This window comes from Artemia sp. Qi Xiang Cuo, chromosome 18, assembly GCF_049724085.1.
Source record: "Artemia sp. Qi Xiang Cuo chromosome 18, ASM4972408v1, whole genome shotgun sequence".
NCBI classification, from domain to species: domain Eukaryota; kingdom Metazoa; phylum Arthropoda; class Branchiopoda; order Anostraca; family Artemiidae; genus Artemia; species Artemia sp. Qi Xiang Cuo.
The window spans coordinates 59,331,245-59,355,236 of record NC_142811.1 but is presented as its reverse complement, the minus strand read 5'-3'; the positions used below and the strand labels follow the sequence as shown (position 1 = coordinate 59,355,236).

Sequence of the window (23,992 nt, the reverse complement as noted above, 5' to 3'; positions counted from 1 at the left end):
AATGTTACATTTCTACTTACTTTTAATTTCTCTCAGCAGGCTCCTTTTTCCTCAATAAAGATTTTCAAACTGAGGAGATTCACCTAATCACCTTGGGTGGTTGGCCTTTGTTTTGATTCTAATAGATTCCCAATCATCACAAATCCAAGTGTCATTATATCATTATGTCATTATAGCTTTATATATATATATATATATATATATATATATATATATATATATATATATATATATATATATATATATATATATATATATATAATATTTATAAATTCTTGATGCGTTTAAAGGAAATTTTGTACCCCCACCCCCGCCGAAAATAAATCCCCAATACAGGCCTGTATATTTGATAAAATCTTTTTTTTAATATGATTTTAGTTTTTGACTGATCTTCAGTGTTTACATTTACCAAGAAAAGATATGTCTTGCATTGCATAACTTTTTCTACTGATAAACAGCAATTTGACAGTGTTGACTAGTGAGTTATTTTGATAATGAAACTTTGTCTTATCTTGTTTAAGCATAATAACTATAAATATTAGTTAATAAAATATCTATATAAACTTACCCATATTAGAATGAATCAACTGTAAGATTAAAGGTCTTCTTGTTACAATCCCAGAACCTCTTGGCAAAAAGTCTCTAGAAAAAAAAATACAATTTGAATCAGAATTCCAAAAAGTGTCAGAATTCAAAATTCAGAAAAACTAGATGAATTTTCATTAGTCTCCTAAGCACTGAAGCAACTAACAGAAAAACCTAGCAGAACTGTTCTGCTGTGCCTGACGCGAAATTAAACTTAAATAAACCCAGTTTTTACAACTCAAGGTACTTGTCTAAAATATAAAACACTTAATAACCAATTGTTCACGCTGTGCCAATATCCGGTTTTTCACGCTGTCTGTACCAGACAATAACTTTCGGCTCGTTGAGAAAATGTATTATAGCTTATTTTTAATTAAATATTTAGTTGGTATTTTGGTTAGGTTATTTCAGCTTTCGCGCTCTGGGCGGCCCCCCTTCCATAATTCTTAGTGGTAGTTTTCATAATTTTGCAACTAAAGCACTGTATTTTCATCATATTTTTGTTTTATTTCATTAGCATTCACCAAAATTCACTTTTCGAGTGTGTTTTACATAATGGACAAGTACCCAATTCAATACTCTTTTCATTATATTAAACTTTTCTTTGATATAATATTAAATTATACTTTTATTTAATTAAAAATATTTAATTAAATAATTATAATAAAAATTAAATAATAATAAAATCTTTTCCTCATTTTGAAAGGATCTTTGCAAAAAACATTGCAAAAAAAATCTTAACTATATTGCAAATTAGGCTATGTAAAAACTAGGTTTACTGAGATTGAATTTCAGACTAAGGACCAGGACGTACAGTTATTTTCAGGCAATTAGTAATATAGTTAAGATAATTCTTGCTTTTTTCTCTCTCAATTTTAGATCCATTCTTTCCATTAAAAACCACAATTTAAGAATAAAATGAAGTAATATATCTCTAAGCATATATTTCTAATTTAATGAAATTAAATAAAAGCCTAATATACTATAATTAAAGTACATTGGTTCTTCATTAAGCGGTTGAAGAGCATTTTTTAGGGGGAGGGGATCGAAAATAAAATCAACTTCTAATCACTATCTTATAATTTTTCTTTGGTGAGAGGGTGGGATTTCTTGGAAACCTTCTTAGAAGGAGAGGAGTATCACTCTTCATGTGCAGGTACAGAATTTCCTACTGGATTACAAATAGCCCGTAATTTCAACAAGTCAAAAACACACATCTTAATTAAACACAATCTTGATTAATAATTAAATAAAAAAACAAGTTTTTTTAACTGAAAGTAAGGAACGACGTTAAAACTTAAGGAACGTAAAACGCAAAGGACGGACGGATGGGACATAAGTCTTACTTTCAGTTAAAAAAAACTTGTTTTTTTATTTAATTTTTGAACGTTGTTGAATTAATGCAGGTTTTGATTTTGGATCACCGTACATGAATAATTACATATTAATTTTACATTTATTTGGTTAAGTGGCTTTCTCGAAACTTGTTTAATTTTATTTCCAAACGTTTTTATTAGTAATAAATATAAGTAGTTTACGAAATAACTTACGTAACGAACTTCTATATTCATATATTTTTAATATGTATATTAGGGGTTCGCCCCCTAGTCAATACTTTGTTCTTTAAGATAAAGTTCGAATTTTGTTCCAATTCTTTAAAAATGACCCCTTAATCACAAAGGCCGTTTATTAGAATAAATAGCTCTTATGAAAGTAATAAAAAATCTTTGGCTTAGAGAGCGAGGTTATGAGGGGGTGAACCCAATCATATACGTAATATTTTTTGTTCGTTTTAAGTTTTGATGTTGCTCCTTACTTCCAGTTGAAAAACTTGTTTTTTTTTTTATTTCTGATCTTTTTTTTAAATAATGCTGGGAAATCTGGCCCCCCCCTTCATAGCTATGTCCCTTCCCCCATGAAAATTTCTTTCATGGAAAGATCCTCCCACATAACCCCGACCCCCCCCCCTACTACCGAAAAAAAATCCCCCCTGATAACGTCAGTATAGTTCCCAATAACCAATACTATATGTTAACATTGGGTAAAGTTCATAACTTTCACCCCTCCCCCCTGGGGACGTTGGGGGATTAAGTCATCCTAAAAGACATATTTATCATATTTTCGATCATGCTGAACAAAATGGCTATCTCAAAATTTTGATCGGGTGACTTTGGGAAAAAATACGCATCCCACAATATTCTAGGACCACTGGGTCGATACGATCCCCTGGGAAAAAAAAACAAATAAACACGCATCCGTGATCTTTCTTCTGGCAAAAAATGCAAAATTCCACATCTTTGTAGATAGGAGCTTGAAACCTCTACAGTAGGGTTCTCTGACACGCTGAATCTGATGGTGTAATTTTCGTTAAGATTATATGATTTTTAGGGGCTCTTTTCCCCTTTTTTCAAAAATCAGCCAAATTTTCTCAGGTGCATAACTTTTGATGGGTAGGACAAACCTGATGAAACTTATATATTTAAAATCTGCATTAAAATCTGATTCTTTTGACGTATCTATTGGTATCAAAATCCCGTTTTCGAGAGTTTTGGTTACCATTGAGCCAGTTCGCTCCTTACTTACAGTTCGTTACCACGAACTATTTAATAAAAAACGTAATATCCCAGATATACTCTTTACATCCAGAAGAACACTGTTGATGTGTTAATAACAAGTCAAGAGGGTTTCAACAAGGAAAAGAAACGACCTGACAAAAAATAAACCTGTGTCTCTCTAAACAAAACTTACTAATTTTGTTCCTAAGATCAACTTATTGGAAAACGTGTTTATTTTTAATTGACACTAAATTAAACAAAAAGCGGTCGCCAAAATTAAAGATAAAACTAAATCTCAAAAGGAACAGAACAAATATTACATATGATATCAAACAAACAGAATATATGACAATGGACAAAGCATTGAAAACGAAAACGGACAGAGATTACCAATGATCAATGAAGTTAACAACACAAAAAACTAAGGACAATATTTTAACAATACTACCCTCTCTAGTTCTCCAACAGGCTGCAATATAATTTTGATTCTAAATATAGTTTGTATGCCTACTTGATTTGTTAAATTAATTATATGTATGATGGAAGCTAGGATGATTCTTACAAAGCTCACCTACAACCAAAGTCCTCTATATTAGCCTTGAATATTTTCAGGTATACACTTTTGCATTTTTCTTTCCCTACTTTTTTTTATTTTCTGGTTAGCCTTTCTTAGTTGTTCTTAATTTGTAGGGTTTTTTTCGTTTTTTTTACCAAATAAAAAAAAAAAACATAGTTTGTACAGTCTGTATAAAGCATGTGACAGGAATGGTAGGCCTACTCTAGAACTTTAGGCATCACAATGAATTTTAATATTCCCAAAAATAATGTCAGTGTGAATTTTTTTTTTTTTTTCCAATCTTCAGTTATATTTAGACAGAATATTCTGTCAAACAATTTTTGCTTTATACTACCTATGTACAAAACAAAAATGAGACTACCAGACTGTATTTCCAGACTACCTATGTATTGGAAAACTGCCTGTATCATTCCAATATATAAGAAAGGTAGAAAGGACCTTTCTGAAAATTATTGACCATTTAGCATGACATGAACAGTTGTTAAGGTTCTTGAAAGAATAATCAATTTCGCAGTTATTAGACATCTTGAAGCTAAGAATCTCTTGCACAGCTCACAGAATGGCTTTCTTTCTGGCACATCTTTTGATACCAATCTCCTCAAATCATATGACCACATCACAAAGTTACTTAATACTAGGGCACCTGCTGGCATGATTCTGCTTGACTTTTCTTCAAGTTTTTAACAAGGTTTGTCACAAGCAACTTACAATTAAATTATGCGTAGTCAAGCTTGAAGAGAAATCCCTGCTCTGGACCCTTTATCTGCAATCTTAATGTGTTCAGTTATTTAATGACACTGGTAACCATAATCTTTCTTCTTCTGGTCATGCTTTGAGTGGAGTTCCCCAGGGAAGTGTTTTGGGTCCTACACTATTTAATATCCATCAATGATGCTCCTTCCACTATCACCAGTAAATTAATGCTCTATGCTGTAACATTCTATGCTGACAACCTGAAGCTTCTTGGACCAGCCTTGTCCTGTAAAGGTCATGCTCTCCTACAAAATAATCTTCAACTGCTTGGTCAATGGGCTGAGGCCAAGTGCCATGTCATTCACTTCAGCAGTATGAATTCTCATTGCTCTTATTTTTTATCAGGTCACCTACTCTCATCTGTAAATGATGAGCAAGATCTTGGAGTCACTTGGAACCATTTTAATTTAAATTCTTGTCCCATTTCTATTTTAATTCTTGCCCCAGACATGAAAAATTGGAGAAATATTCATTATTTAAACCAACAAAAAGTTTGGCAATCAAAAACAAACAGAAAATGATTCAAAAACATTCAAAAAAGAAGAACACCTCCCATTAAGGTGGCTTCAGGCACCCATCCCCTCCCCACTCAGTAACAACCCAGTCACACTCCTTCATAATAGCTTATGTGAAATTATACATCACTACAGACAATTTCATCAAACATAACCTGAATCAACTTGATACTAGGATACTAATACCCATCCCCCCACTCAGGATAAAGGCATGGATCAAAAATATACATGAAAACCAAAAAGGATTAGGTAACAAGCACCTAAAACTCATTTAATCTTCATTGGAAGGCTCAATGAGGCTTAGAAAATTAGGCCTAAAAAGCAACATTGAACCACAAAAAATTTGAATTTATTATGTATAGAAGGTAACTAACCCTCCCTCATCCCAACCTCCCCTTTATGGTCATAGAAACTTTGAAGGGTGCTCGTTCAATTGGAAATTGAGAGTTCTAGCCTTTTTTTGAAGTCGAGTGATTGGAGAAAAACCTCCCCATATTCTAAAACTGTTTTTGATATTTGGTCCTTTTGTTACCCCTTAGGACATCTGATTGACATTTTAAGGTACTTTCTGTGTGGCTGATCATTTTTCCATGGGGGCGGGGGGGGGGGGGAGGGAATTATCCAGGGGAGATGGCAGCTGCCCATTAAAAGGCATCAAGTTATGTGTTTACTTTCTTCATTGTAAAATTATAGCCTATGAAAAAGAAAAATGATTTTAAAATAGCCTAGTGTGTTCACCTTATCCCTCTTTCAGAATTTTTTATTTATTTACCTGAGAGTTATACCAGAGTTAGGAAAAGTGAAAAAGATGTCATTTTAAGGGGTCAAAATGTAATTTGGAAGGGTAGTGAATAGTAGGACAATGGTGGGAAAGGGTTTTAAAAGGATATCTAACATTATGCTATATTCATCTTCTAGCAAGCAAATTAATCTTGAAAAGATTTTTTTTTTTTGGTAAATTTGCAGTTTTCAACATAATTAATCTAGAATGAAAAGTACCTTTTAAAATTCTTTCGTAATTCAATAATTGCTTCTGTGGAAAATAACATTTAGAGCCCTTTATGGGGCCCCAAAAGGTAAAACAGTCCGCAGTAAACAAAAGTTTAAAATCGTGTTTCTAAAACAAACTATAGAATGAGAAAAATTGCCATTGTAGCTGATTCAGGAACAGTAATTATTATTTTTTTCTTAGTCATAACAGTAAAATATTATTTTGAAAACAAAATTGTAGAAATCCCTTGAAAGTGACATCACAGCAGAATTGATGTATTTTTACAGGGCTTTCTTTCTAGAACTTTTTAGAAATTCCTGCAAATTTCTTTTCAGAGCATTTTACTACTAAGAATAGGCTAAGGCAAATAATGGTGAATATTGAGCAGTTCACATAAACAATCTACAAATGAAGTGAACACACTGTTCAATGCCCTTTTTATGCTGTTTCAAATATAATAATCTTTCAATACCATAATCAATTTAGCTTAACCTTTCTAACCTTACCCAAATATATAGCCCATATTAGCATAATACCCCTAGTATCTGACCAGTGCCTAATCTTTGCCAGATATTCTGATTAAAAAGTAGATAGAATAAGGTATAATCTCCAAATTTCTGTCACCGCATGGTTGCTGAATTTGTATTTCGCACCATAAATAGCACAAGTACCTATATATCAGAACACAGTTTTGGCATCACTGATGTTCATGTCTGGTGAATTTAGACCTTCATGTCAAACATAGACCATTATACAAGATATGTAAATAAGATGAGTCACAACTTAGTTTAAAAGTCATAAATAAATAGATAACAATAAAATTAATGACTAGCTTTCCTGGTTATTGTACAATTAAAAAAAACTCAGAACAAAATCCTTACAGTATCTTTCATGTTTAGCAGGGATAGGAGTCAATTTGGGACTTTATACAAGACAGTCTGTTGAGGGCAGGAAGGTAGGGTTGGGGGATGATGGAACATAATTTGGGAGCTGACAGGTTCTTGGTACCAAGACAGAGGCACAGGAGATTCCTTCTTGTGGCCAACATGGTGAGTTTGAACCTACCTAGTAGATAATGGGGGGAACATCCCCTTTACCATTTAGTGCTTGTTTTGGGATATTTTCAATTGTATAAATATACTCTGAAGAAATACCACACTGGACAAGTGTATTCCAGTATTGGCTGGATGAAAGAACAATAAAGTTGGAGAAGATCCTTAGGGGGACAAGGAAATTTCATTGGAAGTTTTAGTAGGAAAACCAAAGGGGAAGCTTGTTTGAGGATGTTTTGAACATGGGCATCCTACTTCAAATCAGCAGTATTTGTCACCCCAAGTAGTTTAATGCATGTGATGGAGATTTTGAGAGAAATGGGGTTTATGAAGAAGGGGGTGATTTTAAAATTAACTGTCATAAATGACCATTTATTAGCCTTAACTTTCATCTTCAGCAAAGAAGCTTCCTGTGTGACATTGTCAAGTAATGTCATACCTCAGCTTTTAATATTTCATTGACAAACCTCAAGTGCAGACAGGTTGTCCACATACTTACATTGATCAGTCATGAGGTCTGTGTGGTCACTCATGAGGCTATTAATCATTATAAGGAATAAAATGCAACCCATCAGGGTTCCCTGGGAGACCCTATGAAAGATAGGAAGGAGATCAGAATACATATTTTTATGTTTAAGCACTTGAGAACAATTTGTTAAAAGAGAGGCAAGAATTTTAACTAAAAAAGGACTCACTCAAAACTCTGTTGGCAGTTTATTTACAAGGATATTGTCAACTGTCAACTGGAGATCAATAACAATTAATTGTTGTATACATGGACAAAAGGATCCTACTCTTGGACATTATGTGCATAGGGTTAGATAGTGTGGCCAGGATTATTCTCCACTGTTGTCTATCAGTATAGTTGAAATTGTGAGTGATTTAAATGGTTAAAATATTTAAGCTAATTACATACTTTTATGAAGAATTTGACACATATGATGGTGGAATAATCCACTTTATGGGTGGGACAATAGATATTTTACAACGATTTAGCTTTTAAAGAGTGGAGCCCATGTTCTACCATGCTATTCTGGTGTAGTACAATTTTGAGGAACCCTTGTTCAACAGACTTGGAACCCAAAAGATGAAAACACTTTAAAGTTTTGCTGGGTTGAGCATGGAGAACCTAAATGATTTTTGTCAAACCTACTCCAAACACAACTCAAATATATAGCCCAACTTATATATTTCCATTAGCTGGACAATATATATTTCCTATTTATTTATTGATTCTCAATTTTGTCAATTTTGATGTAATTTACCAGTAAACTGGTTTTAACAAGATTGACACTAACAGAGGTAAATAAGCTGTAGCCTGGATAAAAACTAAGAGAAAGGGATATCATCTTTGAAGGTTCATAAGGGGCTTACAATTTTATTTGTAACAAAAACAATTAATATATTCAGATAGCACAAAAAAGGCATCAAGTGGTATGTTCACTTTATTTGTGGGTCTTTCAAGTGAACTGCTCAATACAGCCTATATCCAAATAATAATTAGGCTACTATTGATTTGATTGTTTTGTAAAATTTACTTTGTCTACTTTTGACTATCTTGGAAAGGGGCTAGGTTAGAAAAATGAAACTTTCAGGGATGGGTCTACAGGCTAAAGTATGTCATAGGAAAGTATTTTCAAGTACCTACCTCCACTCCTTCTCCCTCTAGAGGGTCCTGACCTTTGATGACACTTAAAAATTGTGGTATTATAAAAGTGAAACCTTGCAAATAAATCTTCTGCTTTAATGAAGTACAACAAAATCATTTTCAGCTTCACAACTTTGCTCAATCCCAATTTATAAGGTTTTAAATATATGCAAATATATTTCCTAAATTTTGAAAAAAAACTTTGATATGGATTAAAATTCTATTCAAATAAGAGGAATTGCATTTTTTAGAACTAAAGCCATAGTAAAAGAAACTGATAACTGAAAATTAAGGTAAAATATTGTTTTTTTCAAAATTTCAATAGGTAATAGGACCTGTCATGTCAGCAAATTTCAGTAAACTCTAGAGGGAGAAGGAGTGGAGGTAGGTACTTGAAAATACCTTCCTGGAACATACTTAAACCTGTGGACCTATCTCTGAGAGTTTCATTTTCCTAATCTAACCCCTTTCTAAGATAGCCAAAAGTAGCTAAAATAGAATTTTACCAGGATGGGTCTACAGGCTAAAGTATGTCTTGGGAAGGTGTTTTAAAGTACCTACCTCTACTTCTTTTCCCCCTAGAGGGTCCTGACCTTTAAAAATATGTCAACTCTATATGTCAAATATGTCCACTCAACTCTATTTGAAAATTGAAAAGACGTGGGTATCAGATCAGATCAGAATTTGTGGTTTTCTGGCATAACCAGCAACACTTTAAGCCTCCTGAAGTACTGGTTCTACCTGCCTACCAGTGGGTAAAGGCAGGCACACATAGCAGCCCCCACCCCTGGGGTGCAAGAGGGGACTCATCAGGTGAGACCTATACCAATTTTAACTTGTAATTTGACTACAGTAACCAATCCTTGGGTTTATGCCACTGCTACTGTTGATGCTTGATGTTTTTTGCTGATTGCTTTCTATTCTTCAAATTTCACAATCCCCTGTTTTGGTATTTGAAATTTGTTGCTTCATTGTGGACTACATCCTGCCTTATACCCAAACTGTCTTATACCACTGCTTATTTCTGGTCCTGTTTTGTTGTTTACTTCAGATAAGAAATGAAAAGTCAACTCAAGCCACCTCGTGAACTAAGGTCTGACAGCTCAATCCAATTCTCTGGATCAGAATCTGTTTCAGAGCAGCTACTCATGCTCACTAACCACACAAATAGCATAAAAATCAAACATAAAATGCTAGCAGATTCACTACAACCTGACAATCTTAAATCTTTAGTGAAAGGGTTACTTGATGACCTTATATTGGCTAAGATTTCTTCCCAGGTAGATGAGGCAGTGGTTAAAATGAAAGAGGAACAGACATTCATGCAACATAATGTCACTATCTCTTCAGATAAGCTGGATGCAATCAAGCCGGAGGTGTATGCTGGCCTCAACCTAGATCTTAGTAATTTAGTGGATAAAACTCTTGAAAGCTATAACAGACGCATATTTTCTGTTGAATCTTCATTGGCTACTTTAGAGTCATCCATGATAGACCTTAAAAACTCTTTCCAGCCTATCCAGTCTAACCTGGCAGGATTAAATGACCGTTTTGAACAGCAGGCTTTGAGTAACCAAATTATTGTCTTTGGGGTGAAAGAGGAGACCTCCATTGAAAACACTGAAAGTCAATTCCTGTCACTTTGTGCTAGGAAATTTCCTGGCATACCAATTATTCAGTCTGATGTTGTATCAGCCAAAAGAATTGGCAAACCATCTGCAAAACCCAGACCCATAGTTGTTGAATTTTGCAACTTATGAGTTCGTCAACTGCTTCTCAGACAAAAGAAGGATTTGAAAGGATCAGGGATTCTATTTTCTGAGACACTTACAAAACCACGCTTACAACTTCTTTCATATGCCAAGTCAAAGCTTGGCTTACGTAATATTTGGTCCAGTAAAGGTGATATCCTGTATAAAACCCAATCTGGAAGAGTGGTTAAGTTTAATAATCAGAGTGAAATTGATTTATGTGCTGCAAATGCAGATAAATTAAAGTGATGGATTTAGATTTATTTTCTTATAATATATTGCATTGTTTATGTAGGGATTTACTTGCTGTTCTTAAAATATTCCTCTATTATTCTTTACTGTCCTCACATAATTTAGACTGGTATCATATTACACTTTGTGCCAATAGTTTGGACGATATGTCCCTTCCCACTAATATTTCTTTATGTTTGTTTGTGATTCTGTCACCTTCACGTTGTCTGATTTACATTATATTCTTTTTGTGTCATTATACTTGTAACCCCCATAATATCAACTGGTCACACATTATAGTTTGTGCTAATACTTATAATAATATGTGCCTTCCCACTGATTTTTCTTTATGCTTGTTTATGATCCTTTCACCATCATGTAGCTTGGCTTCTATAATGTTTTTGTCATGTCAGCACATTTGCAGCTCATATAATTTTCACTGGTCCTATATTGCATTTTGGGCAAATATTATGAATCATATATGTTACCCCACTGTTATTTATTTATTTTTTTTTATGTTTGTTTGTGATCCTATCACATTTATGCAGGCTGATTTCTTTCATATTTTAGTCATTTCAGCATAATTGCAGCTCATATAATTTTGACTGGTTCCACGTTATACTTGGGGCCAATATTTTGATGAATATGTGCCATGCCACTATTATTCCCTTATCTGGGTTAGTGATCCTATCACCTTCCTGTAACCTGAATTCTATCATATTTTTTTCATGTCAGCACACATGCAACTTGCATAATTTTGACTGGTCCCATATTATATTTTTGGTCATTATTTTGAATAATATATGCCATCTCATTGATATTTCTTTATCCTATTTTTTGATGCTATCACCTTTGTGTACCCTGAATTCAATCAAATTTTTGTCATGTCAGTATGTAATATTCTTACCTTTCTGTTCTAGGTGACCTGGGTTTCTATATCAAATAAAGAAACATCGAGATTTTCTACATGGTGTCAGATCCTCTAAAAACAACATGGAAACCAACGTCCCCTACCCTGCAATGGATTGGACAAGTGATAACCTCAAAGAGGCGTGGACAAGATTTAACAAGCATGCAACGCTGATGTTCCAAGGACCCCTTAGCGGAAAGACAGAAAAAGTGCAATGCGCCTTCCTGCTGATCTGGCTTGGAGATAAAGGGCGAGACATTTTTAGTATCTCTACATTTACAGCTGAAGAACAGGACAAAATTCAAACCTACATGGAAAAGTTCAGTGAAATTTTCCTCCCTCAGTGCAATACAGTGTTTCAAAGATATCTCTTCCATAAACGTGATCAACGAGATGGTGAACCAGTGGATCAATACATAACTGATCTGAATCTTTTGGCTTGTGAATGTGCATATTCCACAACAGCCATGAGGGGTGAAATCGTGAGAGACCGACTTGTATGTGGCATCTCTTCAGCAAAAGTTAGAGAGAAACTCCTCCAAGCAGGTTCCAGTCTGGCTCTGTCACAAGCAATTACTATAGTGCGAACACATATAGAAACCCAGGTGCAGCTCAGGACAATGTCACAGCCTGATACTTGTGGCAGCCAAGCTTATCAAGAAACATGCATAAAGCATGAAGTGGATTTTGTCAGGAGGGCAAAGAAATCAAACCATGCCCCATCTGTAAGACAATGCTATTTCTGTGGAGGGGATTATTCACCTTCCCATAAATGCCCCGCTAAAGGACAAATATGCAGTAACTGTGAAAAACCAAACCATTTTGCACAGGTTTGCAAAAGAAGCCAAAAGGTGGTGAACGTAATAAATCAACGACATCAAACAAACGAGCATCAACCAGACAGCAATGATGAGCTTGTCATAGACACCATAAACATGAACCAAGGAGATGATCAACCATATGTGAAGCTCATAATCAACGAACACATCAGTATCACTTTCAAAATTGACACAGGTACACAGGCCAACATCATACCTGAAACATTTTTTAAGACCCTTAAACCAAGGCCCAAAGTCAACAAGACACTACAAATTCTTACTAATTTTGGAGGAAAAAAGATCCCAACGCTTGGCGTTTGCAGCCTGAACTGCGCATACACCAACGGATGCACTGAGACACAGCCCTTCTTCATAGTAAAAGACGCCCCCGTCCCATTCCTAGGCTTCGAAACCAGCAAGAAACTAAAATTAATTAAGCTGATACTTACTGTGACAAAACCAAACCCATTCATCGAGGAATTCAAAGACGTATTTCAAGGTATAGGACAGCTCGAAGGTGAGTGTCACATACCACTCAAAGAAGGAACCGAACCTAAGGCTGTACCAGCCAGACGCATCCCAATATCTCTCCAAAACAGGTTCAAGAAGGAACTAGACAGGATGGAGGCACTTGGGGTCATCAAAAAGGTTACTTACCCCACAGATTGGGTAAATGCTGCAGTTGTGGTCGAAAAGCCTGACAAAAGCCTCCGGGTCTGCATTGACCCACAGGACCTGAACAAGGCCATCAAAAGACCCCACCACCCAATGCCCACATTTGACGAAGCACTACTAAAACACTCCGGTGCTAAATTTTTCACCAAGCTGGACGCCCGTCACGGATATTGGTCTCTCATCCTTGACAACGAATCATCTCATCTAGCAACATTTAACACTCCATACGGCCGAGACCTGTTCAAACGCATGCCGTTTCGGTTGATTTCAGCACAGGATGAATTTCAACGCCGCATGGAAGAGGCATTTGAAGGCATTAAAGGTTTTTCCGTCATAGTTGATGACATCATTATATTTGGGGAAACCATAGAGGAGCACAACGCAAATGTTCGCAATGCACTCATCAGAGCACGCGAAAGGACTGTGAAATTCAACCTAAAAAAATGTGTGTTCGGGTGCGACAGCATACCATACTTTGGACACATAATATCAAAAGGTGGTATCCACCCAGACCCACGAAAGGTCCGTGCACTGAAAGAAATGAGACCCCCATCTACCAAGGATGAACTACAGACCATACTGGGAATGATGAACTACCTAGCAAGGTACATTCCCAATCTAGCATCACTAAATCAGCCCCTACATAACCTGGCAAATCAGCGACAGCTCAAGTGGGAGCCACAACAAAAGATAGCATTGAAAAACATCAAAGAATCTATTTGCAGCTCATTGACATTTTTCGATCCAAAAGCAGGGAACATCAAACTACAAGTTGACACTTTAAAGTTTGGCCTAGGAGCCACCCTTATTCAAAATGGGAAGTCAATCTCCTTTGCATCACGCTCTTTGAACACCACCAAACAGAACTACTTGCAGATAGAAAAGGAACTATACGCTATTCTCTTCGGCTGCATACACTACCACCAATACCTCTATGGCCAGAAGTTCATAATCATATCGGATCACAAGCCTCTCCAAGTGATCCTGAACCGCCCAATATCAAAGTCGTCACCGAGACTCCAGCGGATGTTACTGAGAATCCAACCATACGACTTCACCATAACATTCCGCCCAGGCAAAGAGATTCCAGTTGCCGATGCCCTGTCACGCATGCATCTCCCTGAAGAGGATGGATAGATGCAAAAAGAGATTGAATCATATGTGCATTCTGTTATGTCAATCCAACCAATCAGCAATGACAGACTTAAAAAGCTCAAACAAGAGACAACAGCTGACACTCAATTGGTTGAGCTGGCTAAGACAATCAAAAGTGGTTGGCCAGCATCCAGAAGAAACATCCCAGCACTTCTCACCCCATTCTGGTATGTCCGGCATGACCTAACGGTCATAGACCAAATTATACTAAAAGGAGATCACCTGGTCATACCCAAAATCTCCCGCAAAGATATCCTCAACTGCTTACACGCATCACATCTGGGTATCGAAAAAACTAAACAGCGTGCTCGCTCAGTCATTTTTTGGCCAAGGATGACAAAAGATATTGAGGAATATATCAAACACTGCTATGCATGCACCAGACTCCAGAACTCAAACCAGAAAGAGCCATTGAGGCCACATGACATCCCTGACTTACCATGGGAAAAAATCGGTTGCGACCTCTTTTACAAAAACGGAGAATACTTCCTCATTACGGTCGACTATTACAGTCAATTTTTCGAGTTAAATAGATTGGGAAGCAGTACATATGCTCACCAGATAAGTCCAAACCAGAAAAAACACTTTGCTCGTTATGGAATTCCTTGTATGCTCATTACTGACAACAGCCCACAATTTACATCATCCGTCTTCCAAAAATGCATATCTCATTGGGAAATATCCCACACCACATCCTCACCACATTTCCCCCAATCAAACGGATTGGCAGAAAGGTCTGTACAGACAGCCAAAGATATCCTGAGTAAAACCAATATTGCTGGAAATGGTTTTGAGCTGGCATTGCTAGAGTACAGGAACACCCCAGTTGATGGTCTGGCCTCCCCGTCACAATTGCTAATGAGCAGAAATCTCAGATCAATAGTCCCATGCACCAAAGAATTGCTTGCACCAAAGACCATTCACCACAAGCAATTTCGACAGAATCGAATGAAGCAACAGTCACGCCAGAGCACGTACTATGATCGGCAGTCAAAGAAACTGAAACCCCTACAAATTAGACAACCTGTACAGGCCCGAATCCACGGCAAACTCTGGCAGGCGGGCATTGTCAAAAGAGCAGATGTGAATCCCAGATCCTACATAGTCGAGACAAACGACGGAGCAACCTACAGAAGGAACAGGCGCCACATACAGATAGTCTGTCAGCAACCTCAGTCCCCAGACGCCACCACAACTGAAGAGATTTCCCATACAGATACTCCAACCACACCACTGAGTCTATCAGAAACAATGCCTACCCCCGTCCCTAGAACACCAGATGAAAACCGTCTGAAACCCTTCACTCGCGTTCATAGCCCAACATTTAACAGGCCCATACATGTACCAAGCACCAGTCACGTGACCCATACAGAACTCCATGATACCCCCTACATAACCCGTACCGGTCGCACTGTGAATCCAGTCCAGAGGCTTAACCTGTGAAATGGTAATCCGTGAATTAAAGGAATACCACCACCCCCCTGTTTCAAAAGTGAAGTGAATATTAAAAAAAAAAAAAAAAAAAAGAGCCAAAAAGAAGAAAAGGTAAAAAAGAGGAGTAAGTCTCGTACCACAACAAAAAGAGATATAGTACCTTATTATAGCAGTGGGTTTAGCTTTTAATATTGTAATTGGTTTATTATGTTTTGTGCCAGCTCGCTAATTTAGAAAGGAGAAAGGATGTAATATTCTTACCTTTCTATTCTAGGTGACTTGGGTTTCTATTTCAAATAAATAAACATCGAGATTTTCTACAAGTATATATGCAGCTCTCATAATTTTTTACTACCCATAGTATACTCTGGGCTAATATTTTTAATAATATGTGTCATTCCATTGATATTCATTTATATTTGTTTGTGATCCTATCACCTTCAGGTAGGCTGACTACTGTTATATTTTTTTTTTTTCTCTCTTTCTTTCTCATGTAAGTTACAGCTTAAATAATTTTATTGTACCAAAATATAAATTTGGCCAATAATTTTATTATAATTTAATTTTAATTATATATCATTATGCTTTTTGTGATCCTCTCACCTTCATGTAGCCTAGCTTCTATTATTTTTTGTCAGTCCAGCACACTTGCAGCTCATGTAATAGCAATTGGTGTCACATTATACTTTGGTCCAATACTTTGGATAATTTGTGCCATCCCACTTATATTTCTATGTGTACATTTATTATGTGTGATAATTATGGGTGATTTCTCTTTTCTTTTGAATTCGTCTATTCTTAATTCGGCTATATTTGATCAACCAAGTAGGGCTGGTAAACAAGAGACTCACACACTTGACCCTCTCCTTGAATCTATGGTTAATTCTAGCTGTAATTATCACACTACCATTGATTATTGTGATAAAATTATACCCTCACTGTCTTTAAATAGTAGCTTTAATATATTTTGTTTGAATGTGCGTGGGATAAGAGATAAATGAGATTGTCTGAAATCGTATTTGTGGTCTGATAATTCTTGCCCTTTTGATGTAATTGGTTTAACAGAAACATGGCTATCTGATGGTGAAATTTTTACAGCCTATGATATGCATGGTTATGTTGCTGTCCATATCCCCAGAATGGTAACAAAGTGCTCAGGGGGTATTTCTTTATTTATAAAGTCTGATATTGAGTTTAGAAGAAGGTCTGACCTTGAATCCTTGTTTACATCAGTAGTGTCAAATAGTAGGACAGTTTATTCTCTTTTTATTGATCTGAAAAGCCAGTTTGCATGTGACACTGTTTGTTTCTTTTATAAGCCCCCTCCTTTTCCAACACATTGGTTCTGTGATTTGCTTGATCAACTTTCTTGTGTGGGGTCTTTCTATAAAAAACGTATTTGTGTTTTGGGAGATTTTAATTGTAATATGTTAAATATTGGATCAAGTGATGAATGTGACCATTTCTTTGATGTGCTTTCTTCTTCTGGTCTACTTCCTTCAATTTTTTTTCCTTCTCGTGTTGACCCTACTAGAAATTCTGACACTTTAATAGACAATATTTTCATTTCTCATTCTTCGAATTTGAAGTTTACTTCTGGTCTTGTTTTCACTGATCTTTCTGATCACTTCCCTATTTATGTTTCACTTTTTGTGCCTCAAACTGAGATTGTTGTGGATGAGCAGGGTGAGTTTTCTTTTAGAACTTCCACAGAAAAAGAAATTTCTAATTTAATACATAGTCTTCAGAGTAATGATTTGTCTAGTGTTCTTGAAGCTAATGATGTTGATTGTGCAACGAGTTTATTTTTGTGTCTTATGGGAGCTCTGTTGGATAAGCATTTTCCTCTTAGAAAGAGGCCAAGGAATTCCATACCTAAATGTCCATGGATGTCTAGAGGTCTGATCAATGCTACACATATGAAGGCGTCTCTGTTTAAGGCTGCATGTAAAAGTAAGACACAGGATGATCTTTTGAAGTATAAACTTTATAAAAATGTGCTTACTTCTTCAGTATGTGCAGCCAAAAAGCTCTATTTTTCGCGTCAAATTGATGAGTGTAAGGGTACTTTGCGAAAGGTTTGGACTGTAGTTAATGAAGCTCTTTCCCGCAAGAAACTCAAACAGTCCCCCCTTGTCACTACAGGAAAGCTGATGGATCTTTCGTGGACAAAAATTCTTCAGCAAGCGCCTTCAATTCGTATTTCACCTCACTTCCTTCAGTTCCTAATCCACCCTACAGCAGACTAAGTAGTTTTCCCTTAGCAGAAAAGTCATTTTTCCTTTTTCCATGCAGTGATACCGAAATTTCGAACATTATTTCTCAGCTTTCAAGTAGCCGTACAGTTGATGGTTTTGGTTTGAGCTGTAATGTTCTTAAAAAAATTGGTCAGTTTGTTTATAGCCCCATCTCACACATAACTAACCTCTCTCTCTCTTCTGTTGTTTTTCCTCATTTATTTAAGGGTGGTAATGTTTTACCTTTGTTTAAAAAAGATGATTCATCATTAATTTCAAACTATATACCAATTTCTCTCCTTACTGTAATCTCTAAGGTTGTTGAAAAAGTAGTGTATTGTAGACTCTCTTCATTTGTATTTAGTACTAATACGACTGCAGGTAATTCTCTCATAACTAACCATCAGTATGGCTTTCGTCCCAGTTTCTCTACCTTGCATGCACTTTCAGATGCAACAGAGTTTGTGCGTGTTAATCTTGACAAGGGCTTGTGTGTTTTGGGTCTATTTCTTGACTTTTCAAAGGCATTTGGTATGGTCGTTCACTCTTTTCTTTTGTCTAAATTATCTTCATTTGGAGTGCATGTAGTCCCACTTGAATGGTTTAGGTCTTACCTCTCAAGGAGATCTCAGTATGTTTTGATTAATGGTACTTCTTCCTCTTCCTTGCCTATTGTGAAAGGTGTCCCACAAGGCTCTGTGCTTGGACCACTTTTGTTTTTAATTTATATTAATGATCTTGTTGATGGTCTTCATCCCCTTGTGCACCCTATACTTTTTGCTGATGACAGTAACTTCTTCATTACTGCAGTGGACCTGCCATCTGCCATTTCCCTAGCTCAAGGTCTTCTTGAAAAAGTAAAAGATTGGTGCTGGTCAAATGGTATGACTCTCAACAGCCAAAAAAGTGCCATTGTACACTTTAGAACCCCTTATCGTATGAGAGACGCAGGGGAGCCAACCATCCTGACTTATGGGAATGATATTATACCGCAAGCTACTATAGTGAAATTTCTTGGTGTGTATCTGGACTGTTTTTTTTCTTTTAAACCCCATATAACTCATACCCGTTCCCTTGTCCTCCGCCAATCTTCAATGTTATACAGGGTTAACTCATTTCTTCCCCCTGATGTTATGCTTTCTCTTTATTATGCTTTTATTTTTCCTTACCTTTCTTATTGCTGTTCTGTCTGGGGTAATACTAATAAATCTCTTCTCTGCTCACTTCAAAGAGCCCAAAATAGGGCAGTGAAGGCTACTTTTCTTCTTCCTCGTTTTTACCCTTCCTCTGATCTTTATAATGATACTGGAATAGCTCTGCTGGATCGTATTGTGGGTAAAAGTTACCTTTATTTAGCACATTCTGCTTTTCTAGGTAGACTCCCACCATCTCTGCAGCAGTTTTTCTTTCTGTCAGGCTCAGGTAGGTACTCTTCTTTTTACGTAGCTCTTATCGCAGGTTCATTTTACCTAAGCGATCATCGACAGCAGGTCAGAGGTCTCCTGTTTATCAATCTATTTTACTATGGAACTCCATCCCTCCTGATGTCCCTCTATCTCTTTCTGCAAAGGCACTTTCTCGCTGGGTATTTCCAGTATAGTATTTTCCCCCTTTTTTCTTCATTTTTTGCATTCTATCCACATTTATGTCTTTTTTTTTTTTCATTCTATATATTTCAAATAATTCTCCTATTTTCTCCTATTATTTCTCCTATTTTCATAAATGTCTCTTATCTAATTTTTTTTTTTTTTTTTTTTTTTTTTTTTTTTTTTTTTTTAGTGCTTTATAATAGTGTTTTATTTGTTTTGTTGGCCCTGTACAAGCTTAGCTTCTTGGGCGTGTTTAAATTTTTAAGTTTGTAATTGTATTGTTTTTTTTTAGTATTAATAAATTGATTGATTGATAAAAGTGAAACCTTGCAAAATAGATCTTTGGCTTAAATGAAGTACAACAAAATTGTTTTCAGCTTTACAACTTTGCTCAATGCCAATTTATAAGGTTTTAAAGATATGCAAATACATTTCCATAATCTTGAAAACAATACTGATATAGCTTAAAAGTCTACTCAAATAACAGGAATTGCATTGTCAGAAATAAAGCCAGAGAAAAAGAAACTAATAACTGAAAATTAAGCTAAAATATAGTTTTGTCAAAATTCAATAGGTAGGCTATAGACCTGTTCAAAGTGAACAGGTCTATAGATAAAAGTGAAACCTTGCAAAATAGATCTTTGGCTTAAATGAAGTACAACAAAATTGTTTTCAGCTTTACAACTTTGCTCAATGCCAATTTATAAGGTTTTAAAGATATGCAAATACATTTCCATAATCTTGAAAACAATACTGATATAGCTTAAAAGTCTACTCAAATAACAGGAATTGCATTGTCAGAAATAAAGCCAGAGAAAAAGAAACTAATAACTGAAAATTAAGCTAAAATATAGTTTTGTCAAAATTCAATAGGTAGGCTATAGACCTGTTCAAAGTGAACAGGTCTATAGATAAAAGTGAAACCTTGCAAAATAGATCTTTGGCTTAAATGAAGTACAACAAAATTGTTTTCAGCTTTACAACTTTGCTCAATGCCAATTTATAAGGTTTTAAAGATATGCAAATACATTTCCATAATCTTGAAAACAATACTGATATAGCTTAAAAGTCTACTCAAATAACAGGAACTGCATTGTCAGAAATAAAGCCAGAGAAAAAGAAACTAATAACTGAAAATTAAGCTAAAATATAGTTTTGTCAAAATTCAATAGGTAGGCTATAGACCTGTTATGTAGGCCAAATTCAGGACCCTTGAGAGGAAGAAGGAGTGGAGGTAGGTACTTCAAAATACCTTCCCAGGACATACTCTAGCCTGTAGACCCATCCCTGAAAGTTTCATTTTCCTAACCCAACCACTTTTCAAGAAAGCCAAAAGCAACTAAAGTAGAATTTTACCAATTCTTTTAAAGGCTCATAATGTAATTTACTGTAGAAATTGTGAAAGAGCATAAAAGAAATCAAGTGACAGGCCTAGCCTACACTCACTTTCATTGTCGCAGAATTATGTTGTAGGGTAAGACACCCAGTAGTCGGCCACCTGCCTATTCTCGGACAGAATGTAACTAACAGGGAACCTAGCTCTAGGCTAATGTGCTTAGAAAGTTTTTATACAAAGACAAAGCTGGTTTCCTTAGATATCCATATATCTAAGCAACAGTTTCAACTTGTCGCTTTCTTTGTCTAAAATTAAAATAGTCTGCTAAGTGACCAGTTTAGTGACCACTAAGTTTAGTACCACTAAGTGACCACATTAGCCTAGAGCTAGGTTCCCTGTTAGTTACATTCTGTCCGAGAATAGGCAGGTGGCCGACTACTGGGTGTCTTACCCTAAACTACAAATTTTGGTCAATATATACCAAATAATATTATTGTTTTTAAAATAAATTTAAAACACCATTCTTTGCCTTTTTTTATGTGTATTGAGAATATAATAAGCATTTGTATTGTAATTTAACTCAAGCCCCCCCCCCCCCTACAGTGGGGATACCTAACCTAAACCTGAATTGGCATATATAGGGGGGGAGACGGAAATTCATTTACAATAGAAATGCTTATTAAATTCACAATCAGCAAAAAAAAAGGCATCGAATGGTGTATTCACTTTAGTCCTAACTCAATAATATGATTTGGTATATATTGACCCAAATTTTACCCATATTCTAAAATAGAAACTTAAATGTACCTGCCAACAAAATTCTCGAGCACAGAGCTTTTTCCTGCACTTTGACCACCAACCACAGCAATCTGGGGCAAATCCAAGGACATATTCACACCAAGAGCTGCAAAAGCATCTTGCAACCTGTTCACAATTGGAATTAATGTTTCCATTCCCTGATTTCCCGCCATTTTGGTGCCAAATGTTTATGATGGAGCCACACTTATTTTCTAATTTTATTCAAATTTTCGAAAATCCATAGCCTCCCAATACAAGGCTATATTCTATTTCTTGTAAAGGATCAACGGCAAAAATTAATCAATAATTTATTCGCGTCATCTAATATTTGTATTTATTATTAAATACCTGGTCTTTCAGGCAGGGATCGTAAGGAAATTAGTGTTACAACCATAAATTAACAGCTACAACATCAGACTTGAGATTTAAAGCTGTATAAAAGCACTAAGATGTATTTTGTATTCCCCTAGGGAAATTTCATTTTAGTTGAAGGACAGAACAATTCTCATTAATCTGATGAAAAGGTAAATATTGAGTAGTTCATATAAATGATCTACGAATAAAGTGAGCATGCCACTGGATGTTATTTTTATGCTCTTTCTGAATTTTCTCGCAAATTCAGTTTTAAGCCTTTTTTTGGTCCCTTGAAAAATGATAATTTCTGTCTATGTTTTTTTGGTACAAAAAAGGTTAAAACAATGGTTCCAAATTTACTATTTCATTATAAAATCCATTTTGTTAAAGTTATATAATCCGCAAGCACTGATTTGTCACAATAAATTTAGATAAAAAATTCAGAACAATCTTTCCAGTTTTTCATCCGCCATGTTTCTTCTGTCGGCTTTGATATTTTTTTACATAAAGGTGAATTTGCAGTTTTATAGTGGCCTAAAAGAATAATAAGTAACATGGCGGAATTGTTTTGAATCTTTTTTTTATTATTCAACGTAATCTTGACAAATCAATGTTTGTGAATTATACGACTTTTACAAAATGAATTATAATGAAATGTTAAATTTGGAACAAATGTTTTAACCCATTTTTATGTCCAAAAATGTAGAAGGAAATTATCATTTTCGAAGGTCCTAATAGGGCTTAAAACTGAATTCTCAAGAAAAGCGATTATTATATTCAGAAAGAGCATAATAAATTGCATCGAATTGTATGTTCACTTTATTTGTAGGTCAATTATGTGGTCTGCTCAATATTTACCATTTCTATTGCTTAAAATGTTGCTAACAGGTGCAAAAATTGTAGAAAATGTTTATGCTGTAAAGAATCATCCTGTTTTTCTTAACATTAAATCTTTAAAAGAAATAATAAACATTCTTCAAACGAAGAGGATTTATCTTAGGAGAAATTTCTTATTCACCAATATTCCTGCTCAACAAATCAATATATAGTTTTGAAAGAGACTTTAACGTGATCCATACAATTCCTTGTGTCATAAGAAAAACAGTCTTGTTTAGTGTTTCAAAGGTTTCGTGTAAAGGTTTAGTGTATCAAGGTTAGCCGGAATCAAAGGTTTTAAAAGCATAAACAAAGATATGATGAGATCTCTCCCCTAAAAGAAATAAAATAGACAGATGATGTCATCGAAAGAACATTATTTATTAGATCAAGTTGCGTGCAATCAAGGTTGAAGAAAAATTCTTGTTCTGTACCTTTGATTTTCTTCACCTGCGATATCAGCGTGTTCAACTATTTGATAACCCTAGTAACCACATTCTTTCTTCTTCAACAGCAACGTAATTTGCGAAGGGGTGCGGGGGGGGGGGCAACTGCCCCTCCTAGAAATCGGTTTGCCGATAAAGTGCTTTTACAGTGCTAAATAGTACCTTTATAATACCAAATAGCTTATTTTTTATTTTTTACTGTCATTTTAACTTGATTTGGGAAAACTAACTCTAACTTCAACCCCCCCCCCCAGGATCTTAAGAAACTACGCCACTGTTTTCTTCTAAACAAGTTTCCAGGGAAATATCTTGGAAATTAATTTCAAGGAAAATTACCACTAATTATTGTCTTTATTGATGATGCTCTTTTTACTATCAGCAGTAAACTAACACTCTAGACCAACAACTCCAAACTTCTCGGATCTGTCTTCTAATGTGAAAATCACACTCTTTTACAGAATTATTCATGATTATCTTTTGTGGTCTATATTTGATCAAATAAAGATAAACCGCCAATCTGACAAAAGTTTACGGATAACCAGATAAACCAGAACTGTTGAAAAATTAGTCTCCGACCAAAGTGAAATGAAATCCTTTCTTACGTGCTACCTCCAAAATAACAATGTAAAACTTTAGCCTTCTTTTTTATTGTTTATGATAACATTTCTGTACCGTTATAACAGCGTTTTACAAATGTATGTTTTAA

At 35.4% G+C, this 23,992-nt stretch overlaps 1 protein-coding gene across 1 annotated transcript in view; it reads right to left on the bottom strand.

Annotated features, from left to right (window-relative positions):
* Nucleotides 1-21,856, bottom strand: part of shi (dynamin-1 shibire) — a 169,858-nt gene extending 148,002 nt beyond the window's left edge. Inside the window, exons 1-2 of the mRNA XM_089104675.1 lie at nucleotides 21,620-21,856; nucleotides 569-642 (exon numbers count right to left, since the gene is read on the bottom strand). Coding sequence (XP_088960801.1) covers nucleotides 569-642; nucleotides 21,620-21,783 — 238 coding nt within the window. The 5' untranslated portion in view covers nucleotides 21,784-21,856. The remainder of the gene's footprint in view (nucleotides 1-568; nucleotides 643-21,619) is intronic.
* Nucleotides 21,857-23,992: the final 2,136 nt, after the last annotated feature.